The following is a 21886-nucleotide window of genomic DNA, read 5'->3' as shown; positions in this document are numbered from 1 at the left end:
CAAATCACATCGGAATTTCATCGGAAAAATATAGAACATGTTCTTAATCTAAACTCTGATGGAATTCATCGGAATTTCCGATGAAAAAACTCAGATTGGGCTACACACAATCGGAAAATCCGATGGAAAAAGTCCATCTGACTGATCTGAAATTCCGATTGTGTGTACGGGGCATTACAGTTTCAACACAGGATTATGATTGGCACCAATGGGCGCTTATTAGCCTCAAATTGAGCATAATGAATGATATATTGGAGACGTTTTTAAATGCGTGTAACAGTTTTTATGTGAAATGTGTAAATAAAAGAAATTCATTTTTTTACCATTTTAGTTGTGATCCTAGGTACCTCAGAAATCCATAACCTAGGGTTTCCATAGGTATTGCAGGCACCTAGTACATGCATTTATCTTTATATTTCTGATTTATAATACTCAAACTAACAATCTTGGGTTACATTTTACATTTTCTGTAATAAAATGGGGAAATTGGGGAGGGGAGATTTTCTTTATTTTTATTACGTAGTTACATACTTTTTTTTTTTTCCACTTGTCTTTTATTCAGTAGTTTTTATCCTTTTTTTTTTTAAGTCCTTCCCCCCCCCCTTTTCAGCGCCAGACAAGGCAAGAAGTGAATACGGTCATGTCATCATTATAAATGAAAGACAAGGATACAACTCTCAGTAATAGCCCCCCCCCCTCCATGCCGCCAACCCTGCCGTGGTTAACACATCTCCCTGTGTGCTTTCTAGCAGTCGGATTTGCACCAGCACAGGGCAGGATGAGGAAGAGCAGGAGTTGGGAGAGGAAGTAGAGAGGGATGGATACCAAGAAAGAGAGCAAAGTGTAAAGAAAAGGTAGGGGGCTAGAAAAAAAATAAAAACAAACAGAAAGAAGCCATGATGAGAAAAAATAAATGGAGTGAATGAAAAAGTAACAAAGATGACTGACTTTGGAAGAGGAAGAATGATTACACCATGAACCCAGCCGGATCACTCTCCACCAGAAAGGGTCCCATGGTTATAGATTGGCAATGCCATTGACATCACAAAATAAAATAGACAAAGTTAATCTACATATTAGGCAAGATGGTTAAAAAAGACAAAAAGTACAGTAAACCCTGTCGTTAGAAAAAGTCAGGAGCAGGGCCCACCCCTGCGCAGCTATAAAACATTTGATGGCACCTTAAACACTGGAAAAAGTCAGACGGGGAGGGACTGGCAAAGTTCCCGCACTGTCAAAAGTTTTTCTTCGGTTTTGGAACAGGGAATTTACGAATTCTAGGCTTGACTATTGGAACTAAGGACTGTCCCACTGAGAAAGGCCAGTACTAATTCACTCAGTCCTGGAATATATAAAGGTTATTGGTTGTGGCCACAGCAATGATGTTCTCCTTAGGATGCCAGGCTGTGTGCAGGATCTTCTTGTTGAAGTCCAGACTGTCTACCGTAATCTCATCCTTCTTTTACTTGCCGCTGGCGCACACTATTTCAGTGGCTTCAGCACCATGCGCGGCTTGCTGTTTTCCCGCAAGGCTTCCAGAGTAATGTCGCACTTGGTATTGCGGTCAAACATAAGGAAAAATTTGTTGTAGGCCCCGGTCATAACAACATTGTCAGGTCCATTCCAGCAGCTTCAAATTTGTCGAAGATGCAGTCATTTTCATATAAGGAGCACAATTTACTCCTGAGGCATTCATGTACCTGATATGTTTCTACGGGACGGCTTTCCATGTTTAGGTCCCAGATTTTGACGGACAAGTAATCCCTGGTCATCATATATCGGTCATTGTGGCTGGACTTCACATCTGATATTGAAGAGATGATCTCTGAGAAGAATGACCTATTGCTGGGATCTTCTGGTTCCTCAAACAATTTAGAATGGTGATCACACAGTGCAGACTCTCGCATGTCACACAGATGGACGGTGCTTTTGCTGCTGATGTATACAAAAGTATTGCAATGATGTGGGTGAAATTCTGCTGCTGTGATCACCTCTGTTAGCTCTTCCATGTTGGCAGGTTTAATATCTTAGATGTTAAAGCTCCTGTCTGTGATTTCCAAGTGCCAAAGGTTGACCCGTAGGTCGTCTGCTGACAAGTACATCTCATAGTCTATAACAAAAAAGGGGGAACACGCCCATATGTGGAACCTGCTAGGTGATAGCAACAACTGGAAATATAAGGTCACTCCTCTCGTAAGAGGTCACTACCGTAGCCGAAACATATACTGAGAAACAAAGAGTGCTGGGAGTACTAGGTGTAATGACATATAACACAAAAAACAAATACAAACATAAAACAAATGTTTGTTTTATGTTTGTATTTATTTTTTTGTGTTATATGTTATTGCACCTAGTACTCCCATACAGGTGCTTACTGTCTGTGCATCTATATCAAGGACCTTGATACACTAGCATTTGCACTTTGATACTGCTTTTATTGAATGTAACAACATAATCTAATAAATCAACTTTTTTCATTAACCCCTTGGATCTGTATATTGTCCATCACCACCAATAGTTTCCCCTTTTTTCTTGGCGGAACTCACCTCTTGTGGATCCACACCAGAAAACTCTTTGTTTCTCAGTACATCTCAGGCCCCGTACACACGACCGAGTTTCTCGGCAGAATTCAGCCAGAAACTCGGTTCAGAGCTGAATTCTGCCGAGAAACCCGGCCGTGTGTACACTTTCGGCCGAGGAAGCCGACGAGGACCTCGGCGAGGAAATAGAGAACATGTTCTCTATTTCCTCGTTGTTCAATGGCAAAAGTCGGCCCGCCGAGTTCCTCGGCGGCTTCCACACTGAACTCAACGAGGAACTCGATGTGTTTGGCACGTCGAGTTCCTCGGTCGTGTGTACGGGGCCTCATAGTCACTGTTGACTGAGATGGAATTGGTGTGATATGTATGAGCATTGGCGAAAATCCTACGAGGACTTGCTTCAACCATCAGGTCCATGGGGCGGAATACTGGCACCCTGAGGGTGGTCACAGTGGTTGGATCCCTATACCTTCCATTCTCTTCCTTTAGGTTGTAACCCTCTGGTCTCTTGTCACATTCACTGATTTTCCACAGCGTGATGGTTTTATCATTTGTAGACAACAGGAACCGTGCTGCATTTTTCTTTGGTAACCATCGGATATAGTTGATTTTCTCTTCAATTTCTAAACTCTTCAAGTAGACAAACTCTGGTTCATGACTTTGGAAAGTGCTATACACACTGTATTCCCTTCTATGATACGGGCTCTTATGCCTCATACACACGATCGGATATCTGATGGAATCTAATCCGATGGATTTTTTCGTCTGATATCCGATGAAGCTGACTTTCATCAGTCTTGCCTACACACCATCAGTCAAAAATCCGACCGTGCCAAAACGCGTGACGTAAAACACTACGACGTGCTGAAAAAAATGAAGTTCAATGCTTCCGAGCATGCGTCGACTTGATTCTAAGCATGCGTGGATTTTTGACCGATGGACAGACGATCGTTTTTTTCTATCGTTTTTTTATCCATAGGAATATTTTAAAACATGTTCTATTTTTTTTCACTGATGGAAGAAAAAACGATGGGGCCCACACACGATCGGTTTGTCCGATGAAAACAGTCTTCCCTTATCTCCTGTGGCTAATAATTCTCCAGAATGGTTAAATTCTACTGTAGATATATTATCAGCTTCTGAAACATCATCCTCTACTGCTCCTTTCACCTGAGAAAAACACCACTGAATATCATTGCCTCCACCAGCTACCGCCATGCTGCCCTGGCCAGTGCAGGTCCCGGGTTTCGGTTGGAGGCAAGTACCAGGGAGGCCGCTTCCTGGGCAGGAGGACCGGACTCTGACATCACGGCTTCAAGATACGTAGTTACGTACTTACATACATAGTAGGTGAGGTTGAAAAAAGACACAAGTCCATCAAGTCCAACCTATGTGTATGATTTTATGTCAGTATTACCTTTATACCCCTGTATGTTGTGGTTGTTCAGGTGCTTATCTAATAGTTTTTTGAAACTATCGATGCTCCCCGTTGAAACCACCTCTTGTGGAAGTGAATTCCACATCCTTGCCGCCCTTACAGTAAAGAACCCTCTACACCATGGATATGCAATTAGCGGACCTTCAGCTGTTGCAAAACTACAAGTCCCATCATGCCTCTGCCTCTAGGTTTCATACTTGTGGCCGTCAGAGTCTTGCTATGCCTCATGGGACTTGTAGTTCTGCAACAGCTGGAGGTCCGCTAATTGCATATCCCTGCTCTACACAGTCTAAGGTTAAACCTCTTTTTCTTCTAATCTTAATTAAACTTCCTTCCACGGAAAAGTTGCATCCCTATTGTGGGGTCACCAGTATGGTATTTGTAAATTGAAATCATATCCCCTCTCAAGCATGTCTTCTCCAGAGAGAATAAGTTCAGTGCTCGTAACCTTTCTTCATAACTAATGTCCTCCAGTCCCTTTATTAGCTTTGTTGCCCTTCTCTGTACTCGCTCTATTTCCAGAACATCCTTCCTTAGGACAGGTGCCCAGAACTGGACAGCATCCTCCAGATGAGGCCGGACCAGAGTCTTGTAGAGCGGGAGAATTATCGCTTGAGTTAATCTCCTTTTTAATGCATGCCAATATTCTGTTTGCTTTGTTAGCAGCAGCTTGGCATCGCATGCAATTGCTGAGCCTTTCATCTACTAGGACCCCCAGGTCCTTTTCCATTCTTGATTCCCCCAGAGGTTCTCCCCCCCCCCCCCACCTGGTGAGTAGATTGCTTTCATATTTTTGCCACCCAAATGCATTATTTTACATTTTTCCACATTAAACCTCATTTGCCATGTAGTTGCCCACTTCATTAATTTGTTCAGATCTTCTTGCAATTTTTCCACACATTGCAGAGAAGCTATTGCCCTGCTTAGCTTAGTATCATCCGCAAATACAGAGATTGAACTGTTAACTCCATCCTCCAGGTCATTTATGAACAAATTAAATAGGATTGGTCCCAGCACAGAACCCTGGGGGACCCCACTTTCCACCTCTGACCATTCTGAGTACTCCTCATTTATCACCACCCTCTGAAATGACCCCTGTAGCCAGTTTTCAATCCATGTACTTACCCTATGGTCCATGCCAACAGACCTTACTTTGTACAGTAAACGTTTATGGGGAGCTGTGTCAAGTGCTTTTTCAAAATTCAGATACACCACATCTACGGGCCTTCTTTTATCTAGATGGAAGCTCACCTCCTCATAGAAAATTAATAGATTGGTTTGGCAAGAACGATTCTTTATGAATCCATGCTGATTATTGCTAATGATACCGTTCTCATTACTAAATCTTGTATATCGTCCCTTACCATCCCCTCCAAGAGCTTGCACACTATTGATGTTGGGCTAACTGGTCTGTACTTCCCAGGGATATATTTTGGCCCTTTTTTAAATATTGGTGCTACATTGTTTTTTCTCCAATCAGCTGGTACCATTCCACTTTGTAGACTGTCAGTAAAAAATTAGGAACAACAGTCTGGCAATTACTTGACTAAGTTCCCAATGGACCCTCGGGTGCAAGCCATCTGGTCCCGGTGACCTATTAATGTTAGGTTTTCCAAGTCTATTTCTAATTCTGTCCTCTGTTAGCCATGAGGGTGCTTCCTGTGATGTGTCATGAGGATAAACACTGCAGTTTTTGGTTACTGAAGCCCCCCGATTCCCTTGTTAAGACTGAGCAGAAGAATAAATTCAATACCTTTGCCATCACCCCATTCTTTGCAACCAGATTTCCGTCCTCATTCTTTATAGGGCCAATATGATCTTTCCTCCCTTTTTTACTGTTTATATACTTAAAGAATGTATTTTATAACATTTTTTTGCTTTCCTCCGCTATGTGTCTCTTACGTGTTCTATCTTAGCCACCCTAATTGCACCCTTACATTTCTTTTCTATTCTTTGTGAAGTCTGAATGCTGATGATGATCCCTCAGCCTTGTATTTTTTGAAGGCCTTATTTGCTTGTATAGGCATCTTTACATTGGAGTTAAGCCAATTTTGTTCGCTCTTTTAAATTTATTTCCCAATGGGGTGCACTGGCTAATGCCCTTTTTTAATATGCCCTTAAAGCAAACCCATCTCTCCTCCGTGTTCTTTGTTCTTAAGATTTCATCCCAATTTATATCTTCTAGCAAGGTTCGTAGTTTAGGGAAGTTTTCTCTTTTGAAATTCAATGTCTTTGTATTCCCCTTATGTTTCCTATTTGTGTAATTTAAACTGAAGCTAATTGGTCTGTGATTGTTGTTTCCTAAATTGCCCCTTATTTACACATCCATCAGTATTGTTGGTAATCAGTAGGTCTAGTAACGCTTTGTTTCTAGTTGGTGCATCTAACATCTGACCCATGAAATTATCCTGCAAGACATTTAGGAATTGGTGAGCCTTAGACGAATGCATGGTTCCTAAAGTATTGATTTATAAAACAGTGCCCTTTTCGCCTTTTGAATGCCATTGTTGAGATGTTAAGAGATCAATTAGACCATTTTCTAAAAGGGCAGCAACCTACACTTTATGTTGCTTGTAACTCCTCCCCCTCCCCCTTTTTGCCCATACACACAATGACTTGAGCACCTAAGGTACTCAGTTTTAAGTGGTGGTGCTTTTCTTAGGACTGTCTAATTTTTAAGGTCCCTCATTGTAAAGTATTTGTTCGATGTCAAGGTTTATGCAGTCTGATGTCAGTATAGCCCCATTTTATATTATGTCTTTGGTTTGGTGCCCATGCAGTTTTTTTTCCTGCAATCCTATAATTTTTGCCTAGCATTACCCTGGTACTGGAGTTTTTTTTTTTCAGTTTTAAACGTTTTTTATTGAAGATAAAAAAGATGCACATTACAGGCAATGCAATAACATAAAACAACTAAAGGTGGATTGCCCCAATCACAAGGGACAGAAATGCAGTAGTGTACAGAGTTAAAACAATCCAGACGGCAAATGACATTGAACACATTGTTTAACAGTGGTTACAGAGAATAAACAAGGAAACTGCCCAAGAAGGTCTTAACCGATCGAGGAATGAGAACTGTTCAAAACTAAACTGTAGCACCAGTCTTAGTAAGCCAAATAGGGGAGGGGTAGCTAAGAGAAACCAGTAACTGTGAGCATACAGAAATAGACAGACATAGACAGACAGACGCCCAAACCTGAAGATGAGAAATCGGCAACGGGTGAGGTGATCGCTCCAAGTTATATTGGAATTCCGACAGGGGGGGGGGTATGGGGGGCTTACCAGTCTTAACCAGAGTTTTTTTTACACAACATTGTTTCTGCAGATATGCTAGTCACTTTGAAACTCACTTTAAAGCATGTCTTATAGATCCTCGTCTGTTTCAAAAACCAGTAACATTTAGAATGGTTTTCATAGTGTAGTATTTAAAGGATCCTGCATGTAGATAAAGGTGTAATGATAGTCTTTATGCTTCTGTATCAGTACACCTACGTTTCCTGAAATGTTGAATTCAACTTGTTATTATATGATAAAGTAAAACCAATGTACTGTGTTTGCACTTGTAGGAACCACACCATGAGGCTTTTCCTTTGGAATGGCAAGAAAAAATGGGTGCGTTCCAAAGGATGCTCATCATTCGATGCCTCAGGCCTGACAAAGTAAGTATGGTAGCAATTTAAAAGCCTGCTTATGCTCGGCTCTGATATAATGGTTTGCTAAAATAAAACATCAACATTGCACATGGAATATAATGGAGCATGACAGGAAAATGTAACTGCAAATGTGTTTCATTTGTCTCCCTTATGTTATTATGAGAAAATATTAGCCTAAGCACAGGAAAGCCGCTAAGCCAGGGCATGAACTTAATGCAAATCAGTTTTTGCTGTTTAACTGGAAGAACAGATGTTCAGATATTTTGCCAGAGAAAATTAGAACGTTTTTAAGTGATAAATTACTAGGTAAAATGCGCAAAACGCTGGGGCAGATCCTCAAAGAAATGACGCCGGCGTATCTCTTGATACGCCGCGTAATTTCAAATTTTGCGCATCGTATCTTTGTTTTGGTATCCACAAAACAAGATACGACGGCATCTCAGCTAGATCCGACAGGCGTACGTCTTAGTACGCCGTCGGATCTAAGCTGCAATTTTTCGGCGACCGCTAGGTGGCGTTTCCGTCAATTTCCACGTTGAGTATGCAAATTAGCTAGTTACGGCGATCCACGAACGTACGTCCGGCCGGCGCATTTTTTTACGTCGTTTGCATTCGGCTTTTTCCGGCGTATAGTTAAAGCTGCTATAATGAGGCGTACTCAATGTTAAGTATGGCCGTCATTCCCGCGTAGAATTTTGAATTTTTTACGTCGTTTGCGTAAGTCGTTCGCGAATAGGAATTTGCCTAGAATGACATCACCGTCGTAAGCATTAGCTGGTTCCGGTTTAATTTCGAGCATGCGCACTAGGGTATCCCCACGGACGGCGCATGCGCAGTTAAAAAGAAACTTTGTTTACGCCGGGTCACGACATATTTACATAAAACACGCCCCCATTACATCCATTTGAATTCCGCGCCCTTACGCCGCCAGAGATACACTACGCCGCTGTAACTTATGGGGCAAATTCTTTCAGGATTCGAAATAAAATAAATAAGTTACGGCGGCGTAGTGTATCTTAGATACGCTGCGCCCGGTGCAAAGGTACGTGGATCTGCCCCTCTGTCTTTATATACACTATATTGTCACAAGTATTGGGACGCCTGCCTTTACACGCACATGAACTTTAATGGCATCCCAGTCTTAGTCCGTAGAGGATTCAATATTGAGTTGGCCCGCCCTTTACAGCTATAGCAGCTTCAACTCTTCTGTGAATGCTGTCCACAAGGTTTAGGAGTGTGTCTATTGGAAGCTCATTTATGAAGTCAGGCACTGATGTTGGACGAGAAAGCCTGGTTTACAGTCTCCACTCTAATTCATTCCAACAGTGTTCTATCGGGGGGAGGCCAGGACTCTGTGCAGGCCAGTCAAGTTCCTCCACCACAAACTCGCTCATCCATGTCTTTATGGACCTTGCTTTGTGTACTGGTCCAAATAATTTGGTGGAGGGGGGATTATGGTGTGGGGTTGTTTTTCAGGGGCTGGGCCTGGATTCCAGTGAAGGGAACACTTAAGGCATCAGCATATTAAGAAATTTTGGACAATTTCATGCTCCCAACTTTGTAGAACAGTTTGGTGATGGCCCCTTCCTGTTCCAACATGACAGCTTATCAATGCACAGAGCAAGGTTCATAAAGACATGGATGAGCAAGTTTGGGGTTGAGGAACTTGACTGGCATGCACAGAGTCCTGACCTAAACCCAGGAGAACACGTGGAGCTGCGGTGACTCAACGCGATTGGCACTGCGCTGACAAGCCATTCACCTCTGCAGCTAGGGGTTCGGATCCCGGTCTCGGCTACATGTGAATTGAGTTTGGTGGTCTCAGCCCGGCTCCCGGTGGGTGTGCTATGCGAGGTAAGCCTGCGCTTAGTACGCCCACCCCCCTCCCACAAAAACCACCACACTTACACGCACTCGAAATTGGGTTAACATCACGCACTTTGACCACGCGGTCTCTAAAAAGAGAGGCGAAGGACTAACGGGGCTGGTTGAGCGGGTTAATCCTCTCACTCCCTTATAGGGAGTCCCTCTGCCCCGTTGGGCTTCAAAGCGGAGCAGGTATGGCGGGCTGTGTGGGAGGACCCCCTCACACACCTGCCATTGCCACCCGGGGCATGGAGAAAGGTGGCAGATTGCCTCTGGGGGAGGCCTGCCTACTCCCAACTCCTGCAGTCCGGCTCCTCTCTCAAGTACACGCACAAAATACACAAAAAAAAAAAAAAGAAAAAAAAAAAAAAAAAAAAACCCAGGAGAACACCATTGGGATGAATTAGAGTGCAGACTGCGAGCCAAGATCAGTGCCTGACCTCACCAATGTGCTTCTGGAAGAATGGTCAAACACCCTTTCCCTTTGTTACAAAGTTAATAAGGGGAAGAGGTTTTCCTAAGCCTAACAACCTTCCTGTCCTAGGGTGACAACACTGCATCTCCATAGGTACACTATGGTGAGCAAGCGTTGTCGCCCAAAGACAGGCTGTAAAAGCCTAAAAAAAATGTATGCAGTCACCAAATTTAACTACTTCCTTACTGGGCACTTAAACCCCCCTCCTGCCCAGACCAATTTTCAGCCTTTAGCAATGACGCAGTTTGAATGACAATTGTGCGGTCATACTACGCTGTGCCCAAAGGAAATTTTTTCATTTTTTTCACACAAATAGAGCTTTCTTTTGGTGGTATTTAATCACCGCTGAGGTTTTTATTTTTGCTAAACAAACGATTTTTTTTTTTTAATTTTGAAAAAAAAAAAAAAAATCATGTTTCATAGTTGGTTATAAAATTTAGCAAACAGGTAATTTTTCTTCTTCTTTGATATGCACTGATAGGCTGCACTGGTGGGCACTGATAGGCTGCACTGGTGGGCACTGATAGGCACAGATAAGGCGGCACTGATAGGCACAGATAAGATGGCACTGATGGGGACAGATAAGGCGGCACTGATGGGCACAGATAAGGTGGCACTGATGGACACTCATAAGGCAGCACTGATGGCCACTGATGGGTGGCACTTCTGGGGGGCACTGGTAGGTGGCACTGATGGGCACTGGTAGGTGACAATGATGGGCACTGGTAGGTGACACTGATGAGCACTGGTAGGTGACACTGATAGGTGGCACTATGGGCACTGATGGGTGGCACTTTGGGCACTGATGGGTGGCACTGTGGGCGCTGATGGGTGGCACTGTGGGCTCAGATGGGTGGCACTGTGGGCTCAGATGGGTGGCACTGTGGGCCCAGATGGGTGGCACTGTGGGCTCAGATGGGTGGCACTGTGGTCGGAACTGTGGGCACTGATTGGTGGCACTGTGGGTGCTGATAGGTGGAGCTGGTGGACACTGGTAGGCAGCACTGTTATTCACTGGCAGGTGGCTCTCCTTTATCGGGACGGATGTCCCTCTGACAGCCGCCGGTGATCGGCTATTTTTTTTCTCTTCACGCTATCAGTGTGGGGAGAAAAATTAGCCGATTACCGGCTCTGTTTACATCAAATGATCAGCTGTCATTGGCTGACAGCTGATCATGTGGTAAGGGGTCGGGATCAACCCCTTACTCGGATCTGTGATCAGCCGAGTCTCATTGACTCGCTGATAACAGAGCGCGCTGCGTGTGCCCTGCAGGGGGCGCGCAGGCCGCTCGAGCACGATAGGACGTCCAGGGACGCCCTCCTGGCAATTCAGGTCCATGCTGTAGCCGTCTTTCGGCTATAGCGGGGATCTGAAGTGGTTAAGGACTGATTAGCTGCAATATCTTACATTTTTGTTCTTGAGTTTTGATACACACTGAGAGGAATTTACTAAGACTGAAACAGCTGTAATCTATAATTTTAAAAGCCTAATTCAAGAAGTTGAAGACAGAAGCTGACGGGTTACTATGCACAGCTGTTCCCGATTCTAGTAAATTCCCCTCATGTCTATAGAAGTCTCTTTTAGTCCTCGTTCACACTGAGGGCGAGTTTGAAATCATATGCGTTCAGCTGAACTCCCACGATTTCATACCTGCATTTCAGTGCGAGTTTGGGGGCAACTTTTCATGCACAGATGTCTATTGAAATCGCCCCTGAAGTCACCAAAAGTAGCGCAGGATCTATTCTTGGGAATCGGTGTGGCACCACAAAGTTGACGTTGCACCGATACGGACGGTGCCGTTGCCGAAATAAGCTCCGATTTAGCATGCGATTTGAAATGTCAAATCGCCCCGATATGAACGTGGGCTTAGGGCCAGGTCCATTGTTGCATTTTTTGCACACGTGTTAAAACCCCCATACAGTATTTATTGTCTTAAAGCAGAAACTGGAGAATAAAATTCATTTATTTCATACAATATTAGTGCAACAGTTTATTAAGTACAACATTTCAGTAAAAGATGCCCTAACCTTTGCTTCTTGTATTATTGTTATTGTGTGGAACTGTCAGTTAGAACCGTCAATTGAACCGGCATAGATTAGTGCATACACATACATACACGTCCCTAATTTTATTAACTGTTTTTAGCTGTTTTTTTTGTCTTTACTGAAGTAATATATATTTTTTAAATCTAGGTTATTCCAACGGTTCAAGAATTTGTAACAGAAAATTTGGGACGGCAGTTTATTGAACCTCCTCCATTTGATCTCTCCAAAGCTTTTGCTGACAGTCACTGCTGTGCCCCACTGATTTTTGTGCTGTCTCCTGGGTCAGATCCAATGGCAGCTTTACTGAAATTTGCTGACGATCAGGTATTTACTGACAAACAAATATTGGAATACATTTTTAATGTTGCTGTTTAATTCTTTAGTTGGAGTAAAGAACCCATCAGGGTTTTCTTTTACATGTGCAATGTAATGGACATGGAATATTTTTCCAACCATATTAATTCTATAACAATTTACCTTGTGTAATGGGGTAGTGCGTTTATACACGCCATGTACATTTAATAGTGCTCCAAAATCTGGCTACACTTCTGTCTGATGACACAACTGTGTGGGAAAGTCTGGGCAGTGATCTGGCTTCAAGGAGATCCATCAAACTGGAATGTTTAGTGTCAGAATAAGAAACTTAGCTTGATGTGCACTTGTGAATTCTCTTGCCACCATTATGTCAGATAAAAAAAAAAGATATCAAGTTGTAATTTAAAATACAGAATCAAGGGTAAATTCTGTTCTCCGGAGCATACTGATCACTGTAGTTGCTAATGATGGAAAATAACATATTGAAGGGAATTTTTTAATCAGCTGTTATCTTGAGCTTGTCCAGTCAAGCTTTGAGAATACAAAATAGATGAAAATGTATATCTATTTCAGAGGATAAACATGGTAAATGTGTTAAAGCGGAGTTCCGGCCACAATTTCACTTTTTAAATATAAATACCCCTGTAATACACAAGCTTAATGTATTCTAGTAAAGTTAGTCTGTAAACTAAGGTCCGTTTTGTTAGGTTGTTACAGCATTTAGACACTTTATAAAATAGAAATTGACTGGGGCCATCTTAAGTGTGGGCATCATGAAGCCAGACTGTATGACTTCCTGGATTACAGCCTTGCAGATCTCGCACATGCTCAGTGCTGCACAAGCAGTGTAATAGGTTTCAGATCAGGTTTCAGCACCTGTACTGTCCAAGTCACATGATTCTTCGAGACTGGGGAGTGCACAGACTCCTGGAAAGTTACACCCACTACATTCCCAGGAATCTGTGCGGTGTAGGTTAGGAAGCTTAAAGGGTCACTAAAGGAATTTTTTTAGCTAAATAGCTTCCTTTACCTTACTGTAGTCCTGGTTTCATGTCCTAATTGTTCGTTTTTGCTGTGATGTTGCTGTAATTCTGCTCTGTTCTGGACACTTCCTGGTTGTCTGGCTCCTTATGAAATAAGTCATGGGAGAGTTTAGTTTCGTTATCCTAGCCATGACTCTCTATGGCACTGTCCAGCACAGAGGCTTGAAATAACATGCAAAGACTAAACTAGTTTCACTTTCGTTTTTGCATCTAGGAGGCACATTATATGATTGCTTTTTATCTATTTTTAATCATTTTTAAAAGGAATCAATTAACTATTATGTCTCTATACCCTGTAAACAGTAATTTCAGCAAAAACAAATTTTTCCTTTAGTGATCCTTTAACCACTTAAGCCCCGGACCAATATGCAGCCTAAAGACCCAAGGTGTTTTTACAGTTCGGGACTGCGTCGCTTTAACAGACAATTGCGCGGTCGTGCAACGTGGCTCCCAAACAAAATTGGCGTCCTTTTTTCCCCACAAATAGAGCTTTCTTTTGGTGGTATTTGATCACATCTGCGGTTTTTAGTTTTTGCGCTATAAACAAAAATAGAGCGACAATTTTGAAAAAAAAGCAATATTTTTTACCTTTTGCTGTAATAAATATCCCCCAAAAACATATATAAAAACATTTTTTTTCCTCAGTTTAGGCCGATACGTATTCTTCTACCTATTTTTAGTAAAAAAAATCGCAATAAGCGTTTATCGATTGGTTTGCGCAAAATTTATAGTGTTTACAAAATAGGGGATAGTTTTATTGCATTTTTATTTTTTATTTTTTTTTTACTACTAATGGCGGCGATCAGCAATTTTTTTCGTGACTGCGACATTATGGCGGACACTTCGGACAATTTTGACACATTTTTGGGACCATTGTCATTTTCACAGCAAAAAATGCATTTAAATTGCATTCTTTATTGTGAAAATGACAGTTGCAGTTTGGGAGTTAACCACAGGTGGCGCTGTAGGAGTTAGGGTGCACCTAGTATGTGTTTACAACTGTTTGGGGGTGTGGCTGTAGGAATGACGTCATCGATCGTGTCTTCCCTATAAAGGGAATGACGCGATCGATGCGCCGCCATAGTGAAGGACGGGGAAGCCGTGTTTACACACGGCTCTCCTCGTTCTTCAGCTCCGGGGAGCGATCGCGACGGAGCGGCTATAAACAAATAGCCGCGCCGTGGTCCCGGATCGCTCCCCGAGCGGACCCGACCTCCGCATGTAGCGGGGGGGGTCCCGATCGGACCCCCCACCCGCTAATAGGCGAGGACGTACCTATACGCCCATGTGCCTGTACGTGCCATATTGTGGACGTACATGTACATGGGGTGGTCCTTAAGTGGTTAAGCACCTAGGTGCAGGAAGAGGAAAGATTAACTATTCTGCCTAGCAACAACACTTTGAAGGCATCTAAAAAAAAAAAAAAAAATTCTTAAAGGACTAATGACACTTTTTTAAAACTACTGATGTAATGTTATATTTATGGGTGGAACTCCACTTTAAGATATGGTCCCGTGGGTGTAAGGATCTGCTAATCGTGTTTGCAATTCTTTTTTGGGCCCTAACAAAAAAAAAAATGCATATTTTTTTTTACCTGCAAAAAATGTGCATTTTTTTTAGTAAAGGTGAACTTATCCTTTAGGACAGGAAGTGGCTAAACAAAAAAATTACAATTTTTTTTAGCTGATTCCAATGAAATTTGAAACTTACTTGTAAATGGAGCTTTTTTTTGTTTACATAAATGTGTACACTTACAGTAGAACAAATGCATTGTCCCTGCTTTACAGTATGTGTTCTATGTGGGTGTTGAAAATTGGCATTTATAAATCCACCCACTGTATTGTGCTGAGATGAATTAAAACGAAATAGTACTGTTTTCTTGGTGTGGAAAAAAATAAAATGATACACTTTCTAGCATTCCAAGTCAGCAACTTGTTTTGCAAGGACTGCTAGTTCTAAAGGGGATCTAAATATCAATATTTTCACAAGATTCAATTATTTTTCTAATAGTCTTATGTGAAAAATAGGTAATACAAGTGAAATAAGTGAAGTAAAAATGTGAATATTGGGTGAAAGTTGGGTGAATTGTGTAAAAACATTGATAAATAGATCCTTTAATCTTCATCAGATTCAGTTTAGGACCTAAGCAGGTAAATCTGATACATGTAAAATTGTAGAATTGTTGTTGTTCTAATCAAAAAGCTGCAAAAAGAAGAATTAAAAAAAGAAAAATCACCGTTTTCACAAACTGGATGTTTTAATCTAATTGATGGTTTGCTCAGTTACACCTGTGTTCAAAGAAAGCTGGAAATGTTATCTGCTCCACTACAAATATTCCACAATGGGTGCCGCCTCACCAGCAGTACCAAATACTGGAAAAAAGGATACAAAGCCACACTCCATATTAGAAGCTGCAATAATGGTTTTATTCCTCTATTCAGTGCACACACAAATCCACTTAGACCTCTGCCCTCTAACATATTTCCCCTCAATAGTGAGCTCTTCAACTGAGCTATTACTGAGTGAAATGCGTTAGTGGGCGGTCCAGGAGGATTGTGTGAACTGTGAGTGGAGTTAAAAAAACATTATTACCTCTTTTAATATGCGGCTTTGTGTTCTCTCTCCAAGTGGTTTATTCCTTCACATGCTGGTTCTATGCTAATGTTTTGAATAGGGATGAGCTCCAGGGTTTTCGCACACTCCATGTGCAGAGCCCGCCAGGAAGTCGGCACAGCGTTGCGCTAATCACAAGCAGGGAGACATTTCTCGATCTCTGCAGCCAAGCATCGGGACAATGTCTCCTGCCTGTGATTAGCGCAGTGCCGTGCCGACGTCCTGGCGGGCTCTGCACATGGAGTGTGCGAACACACTGGAGCTCATCCCTAGTTTTCATGTATTACAAGATTTTATCTAGTATGTTATCTGTTACTTCATTTGCACTAATTTAGCGACATGCTATCCTTACTGATATAATCTTCAATTACCTTTCTTCTTTGTAGGGATTTGGAAGCTCAAAGCTGAGTTCTTTGTCTCTTGGACAAGGACAAGGACCAATAGCCCTCCTCATGACTGAAAAGGCTATAAAAGAAGGTAGTTGGGTAGTCCTGCAGAACTGCCATCTGGCTACATCCTGGATGCCAATGCTGGAAAAAGTTTGCGAGGTAGAATTTAATACATTTAAAAGCAATTTATAAAACTTCCTATGTAGACTTTTAAGACATACTGGTATGCTAAAAGGAAAAATACAGAAAAAAATGTGCTCTGCCTAAACAGTATTACAGTATTTGAACTGTGTATTATTTTGTATTTGAAGTGGCGACACAGTTTACATAAAGTGGATTTGCGATGTTACTACGTTAATCTTGCTTATATACAGGATTCCAGGAATACAGGACTCCCCTAATAGTGAACTGATAAAGTTGCCATTTAAATTTTATTTATATGTAGTGTACAGGATGCCTATGATGGGTCCTGGGCAGGTGCTATGTCTCACCCATATTTGGGTTGTGGTCCCTTTACGGGGGATGGTTTTGGTGTACTGAGGTGTTCTCACCCGTGTGGGGTGAGAGATTCGGGACAATTCAATCATAAAGGAGAGAACTGACTTACAGATCTAATTTCTTATTTCGTTGTCAGAATTTTGGAGGTTCAAAGAGATATTCGGGTGGGAAAAAACCTCCAACCCTGATTACAGGGACTCTGGTCCCACAAGGGAAAAATTCGAAAATACGAAATTTCGAAATTAGAAAATTACCTTATTTCGAAATTTCGAAAATTTAAAAATTCGAAATTTCGAAAATTTAAAAATTTGAAATTTCGAAAATTAGAAAATTACCTTATTTCGAAATTAGAAATTTCGAAAATTGAAAAATTCTAAATTATAAAATTGAAAAATTTGAAATTCAAAAATTGAAAAATTCGAAAACTAAAATTTCGTAAATTTCCGAATTTCCAAAAAATATTTTTTTCCGTTTTTTGCTTTTTCGGAAATCCGAAAATTTCACGAATTTACGAATTTACGAAAAAAGCAAAAAAAACGAATAAAACAATTTTTTTTTCTTTTTTTTAAATTTCAGAATTTCTGAAAAAATAAAAAAACGAATGATACAAAAACGAAAAAAAATTTTTTTTCGAATTTCCCTAATTTACGAAAACATAAAAAAAACGAAAATAACAAACAAAAAAAATGATTTTTTTGGCAGTGCACATGTCTAGCTGATACATAATTACGTCTCATTTGTGATAATTTATAAGTGGATTTTTTGTTGCTGGCATTAAGCTATTTACGTTTGCTGCTGAAAGTACTGTTTTTGAGTGAAGAAAAGAAAGACTTTTTGTTGTTTATGAGAAATGGCTTTGCATATGATCACAAAGCATTATCACAGGAGCTATACCCCTGAACGTTACAGTAGACACCGAACTCCTTGTTTAGTAATACAAGTTCTCCACAACTAGGCCATGCACAAATACACAATCATTAGCCCAACCCTTCTTGTATTTTTGTTGTAGAAATGTGTAGAGCTTGCTATAGACGGCTCGAATTTGGGAGCTTTCCTTCTGAAATGGCTGAAATTCGAGTCACTCAGCTCAACATAGTCGGGTGAAAAATGACTGTCCATTCTGGTGTGCTGGCAGCCAATTCATTTGAATGGGCTTCCTTAACACAGCCTACTTTAATGCATGTTAACTAGTAGTAATACACGTGCATAAGCGCAACACACCAAAATGGCAAAAGTTAGAATGGCCTCTTAAGCTTTTTCTATAACTTCTCAATATACAGTAAGTGGATAAACAAAGAGCTAGAACAAGTGAAGGTGTTTGTGGCTGAAGTATTATAAATTAAGGGATGTTCAAGATTTTACTATGAAGTTTTCAAACAATACAGTAAAATCAAAACTCCTTAAAAAGAAACCTGCTATAAGAGTATAAAAGGCACTGCTAAGGCTGACCATTCCTTTGGAAAATGTTACTTGCCTGGCTGTCAGACTGCTCCTCTGACCTCAGTAGTTTATTTGGCCTGAAACAAGTGTGCAGATCAGAAGTTCTGTGGCTGAATTATTGTTCTAGATTTGTGTCTTAGAAGGTATTGAAGCTAGAGGTAACCAGGCAAATAACAGTTTTTGGTAGGGGGTTACCAATGACAATCTGTCTATTTCTGTAATAACAGGTTTTCTTCAATGTAATAAAATAACTACTATGCTGAAACAAAGAGATGCATGTCTGCCTAGACTCAGTCAGTACCATACTAACAAAAGCATGTCTGCAGAGACATATTCATCAGTTTACTGACAAACTAGAAACAGGTCCACAGAGACAAAATCAGCAACGTTTGCACAGAATCAGTACCATAAGGACACATCATTAAATTCTACAGATGCAGACTTAGTACTGTACTATAAGGTCTCATGTACACTACAGCTTCTAAACTTGTGCCCATCAAACGCAGCCACTGTGCCCATCAAACGCAGCCATTGTGCCCCTCAAATGCAGCCACTGTGCCCATCAAATGCAGCCACTGTGCCCATCAAATGCAGCCACTGTGCCCATCAAATGCCGCCACTGTGCCCATCAAATGCCACCACTGCGCCATCAATTGCCACCACTGTGCCATTAATTGCCACCACTGTGCCATCAAAGGCAGCCACTGTGCCATCAAACGCAGCCACTGTACCCATAAATTGCCGCCACTGTGCCATCAAACGCAGCTACTTTACCCATCAATTGCTGCCACTGTGCCCATCATTTGCTGCCAGTGTGCTAATCAGTTGCCGCTACTGTGCCCATCAATTTCTGCCAGTGTGCCCATTAATTGCCGCTATTGTGCCCATCAATTGCTGCTACTGTGCCCCATCAAATGCTGCCAGTGTGCATCGCCCGGCACTTACCTGTCTCGCAGCGGATCATGGTGGCGTCCTCCGCACTCTTTGATGTCTTCTCCCGTCCTCTCTATCAGGCGTCCAATCACAGCGCCTGTCGTTTCAGCCAATCAGGTGACAGGTAACAGACCCGAGAACCTGATTGGCTGAGAGGAAAGCCATTCATTCACTTTCCTAACACAATGCTGAGTGAACAGCGAGCGCCCAGCATGGTGCCTGCTGTTCACCTTTCTGGACACCTATTAGAGCCTACGGTTCTAATCAGGTGCTTCCAAAAATTACCCCGCCGCTTAAATTCAGGTGCCCGGCGCCAGACAAGGGGCTGGGCAATTGAATAGGGGGTGGCAGCGGCGACCATAGATAGATAGATTCATGCATTGCACGAATCTATCTATGGTGATAGAGAGGTGGCAGGAGAGAGGGGGCGGCGCCCATGCGCTCTTTATGGACACACCGCCACTGCCACAGACATAAGATAGCAATCTTATATTCCAGACATTTATGGCTGGAGTGGGATACAATCCAAGGGGGTTGATTTACTAAAGGCATACTGTGCACTGCGAGTGCAGTTGCTCCAGAACTTAGTAAATGAGGTAAGGCTTCGCATTGCAAAGCATACTCAATCACATGTAAGAAAAATAAACAGCATTTTTGCTTGCACATGATTGGATGATAGAAATCAACAGAGCTTCCCCTCATTTACTAAGATCTCAAGCAACTGCACTTGCAGTACACAGTATATTTGCCTTTAGTAAATTAACCTCAATGTTTGATTTTCAATAAAGCCGACCAAAGGTGGTTTGAATTGGCTGGTTCAGCAAGGATCGGCCGAGATTTGAACCATGTATGGGCAGGTTGAATGTATGAACGTAAGTGTTGGTCGATCTTCTTGGGCATAGCCAGCCTGTCGGATTTTTCATGTGATTTTTGCCAGGGGCTATGGCCACTAGCAAAATAAAATCACTGATTGTTCTTCCAGCAGGGACAATCCCCCCCTGCTGGAAGAACAATAGATCCACGGGAGGGATTCCCCCCACCAACACTGATTGTGTTGGTGGAGGAATCAAGACGTTTTTTTTCTTTTCAGGAAAGAATATTGCACCATCTGGCTTAAGAGACAGCAAGACTTATCACTGGACAATGCTCCCAGAGTGGATAATAATCAGACATGGAAAACCTTGCCCAGCCGCAACAGTGTATGTTGCAGTAACCTTTGTTTATCATGGATATGAATGGAGGGCCACAAACAGCTGCTGATGGCTATCATCAGACCATTATGTGTATGCGCACCTTTAAAATCATGTGAGCTGGCCGCTATGACTGATTCACAAACCACGCTTGTTCAACTGCAGGGGCGACTAATTTAAGTAGTCAACTGCAAATACTAAAAGGCAAAATATATCAAAGATACAAATATCTATGGCTCTTATTTGGAAGCTAATATTTTAGCTATATATTTATAGGATAGGCTTCATTTCTTGTTCCTTTTTATCTCTGCTTCAGTAAATAAAATGAATAGGTTAACTGTTTATGTACCGTTTACTTTGCATTACATACATGAAATGGTAGTGCTTGCTTATACGTTACTGTTTTATCATTTCACAGGAGTTGAATCCGGAGACTACACATCCAGATTTTCGCCTCTGGCTTACAAGTTATCCATCACCAAATTTCCCAGTGTCTGTGCTGCAGAATGGAGTGAAAATGACAAATGAGGCGCCAAAAGGCTTGCGTTCTAATATTAACCGTTCATACCTGATGGATCCTATCTCTGATCCGGAGTTCTTCACTAGCTGCAAAAAGCTTGTTAGTAGTGTTTATAAACATTTTTACACATTGCCCTAGGGTTTATTATTATTATTGCTATGTCTACATCATAATGGTGTTATATCTAGCTGCAAAGGAATAGATATCATCACCAACTTTTTTGAAGCAGTTAAAATCTTGCATTATGTCTGTTAATTTAAGTTTGGGAAGTGTAGTAATGTCAGATAAACAGATAAGGTTTAAAAACAACCAGTCAGGATTGGTATTTCTAAGAATCTCAATTTATACTCTTAAAGTATCTAAACCTCAAGACTAAAAAAAAAAATATTTGCAACTTAGCAGTCGTTACATGTTGACTGCATTACCTTTTTTTTGCTTAAGGCATTTCTTCCTTTATTGTTGCCTAGGGATCCTGTCAGTAACAAACTTCCTGTCCCAAAAGCAACTTCGCCCAAGAACAGAAAGTGTTAGAGCTACACCCCTCCCTATACAAACATTAACTTGTTATGATTGTGTAGCTTTACTTCTCATTTTTTGTCCTGGCTAAAGTGGTTGTAAACCTAGGCAGAAAAAAGAAAAAAAAAGACCTGCAAGACAAAGGCATAATGAGCTAGCATGCATAGCATACTAGCTCATTGTATAATACTCACCTGGGATCAAATCCCCCACTGCGTTGCCCGTACCCCACTGCAGCCAGGGACATCGATCCTGGAGTTACTTCCGGGTATAGCAGCTCCAGTGCTGTGATTGGACGGAGCCGCGATGACGTCATTCCTTCGAATGTGTGCGGGAGGCGCCAGTAACGCCTATTGCAATGCCTTGCAAAAGTATTCACCCCCCCTGGCATTTTTCGTGTTTTGTTGCCTC

General features: G+C 41.7%; 1 protein-coding gene and 1 pseudogene across 1 annotated transcript in view; one reads left to right on the top strand and one right to left on the bottom strand.

Annotated features, from left to right (window-relative positions):
* The window catches only part of DNAH7 (dynein axonemal heavy chain 7), a 438794-nt gene that overhangs the window by 347845 nt on the left and 69063 nt on the right, over positions 1–21886 (top strand). Inside the window, exons 53-56 of the mRNA XM_040357086.1 lie at positions 7545–7637; positions 12166–12342; positions 16376–16537; positions 20858–21058. Coding sequence (XP_040213020.1) covers positions 7545–7637; positions 12166–12342; positions 16376–16537; positions 20858–21058 — 633 coding nt within the window. The remainder of the gene's footprint in view (positions 1–7544; positions 7638–12165; positions 12343–16375; positions 16538–20857; positions 21059–21886) is intronic.
* LOC120943668 lies at positions 1328–9732 on the bottom strand (annotated as a pseudogene).

The sequence above is a fragment of the Rana temporaria genome, chromosome 6 (genome assembly GCF_905171775.1).
Source record: "Rana temporaria chromosome 6, aRanTem1.1, whole genome shotgun sequence".
Lineage (NCBI taxonomy): Eukaryota > Metazoa > Chordata > Amphibia > Anura > Ranidae > Rana > Rana temporaria.
The sequence above is the reverse complement of the archived record's forward strand: the minus strand, read 5'-3'. Positions and strand labels throughout refer to the sequence as shown.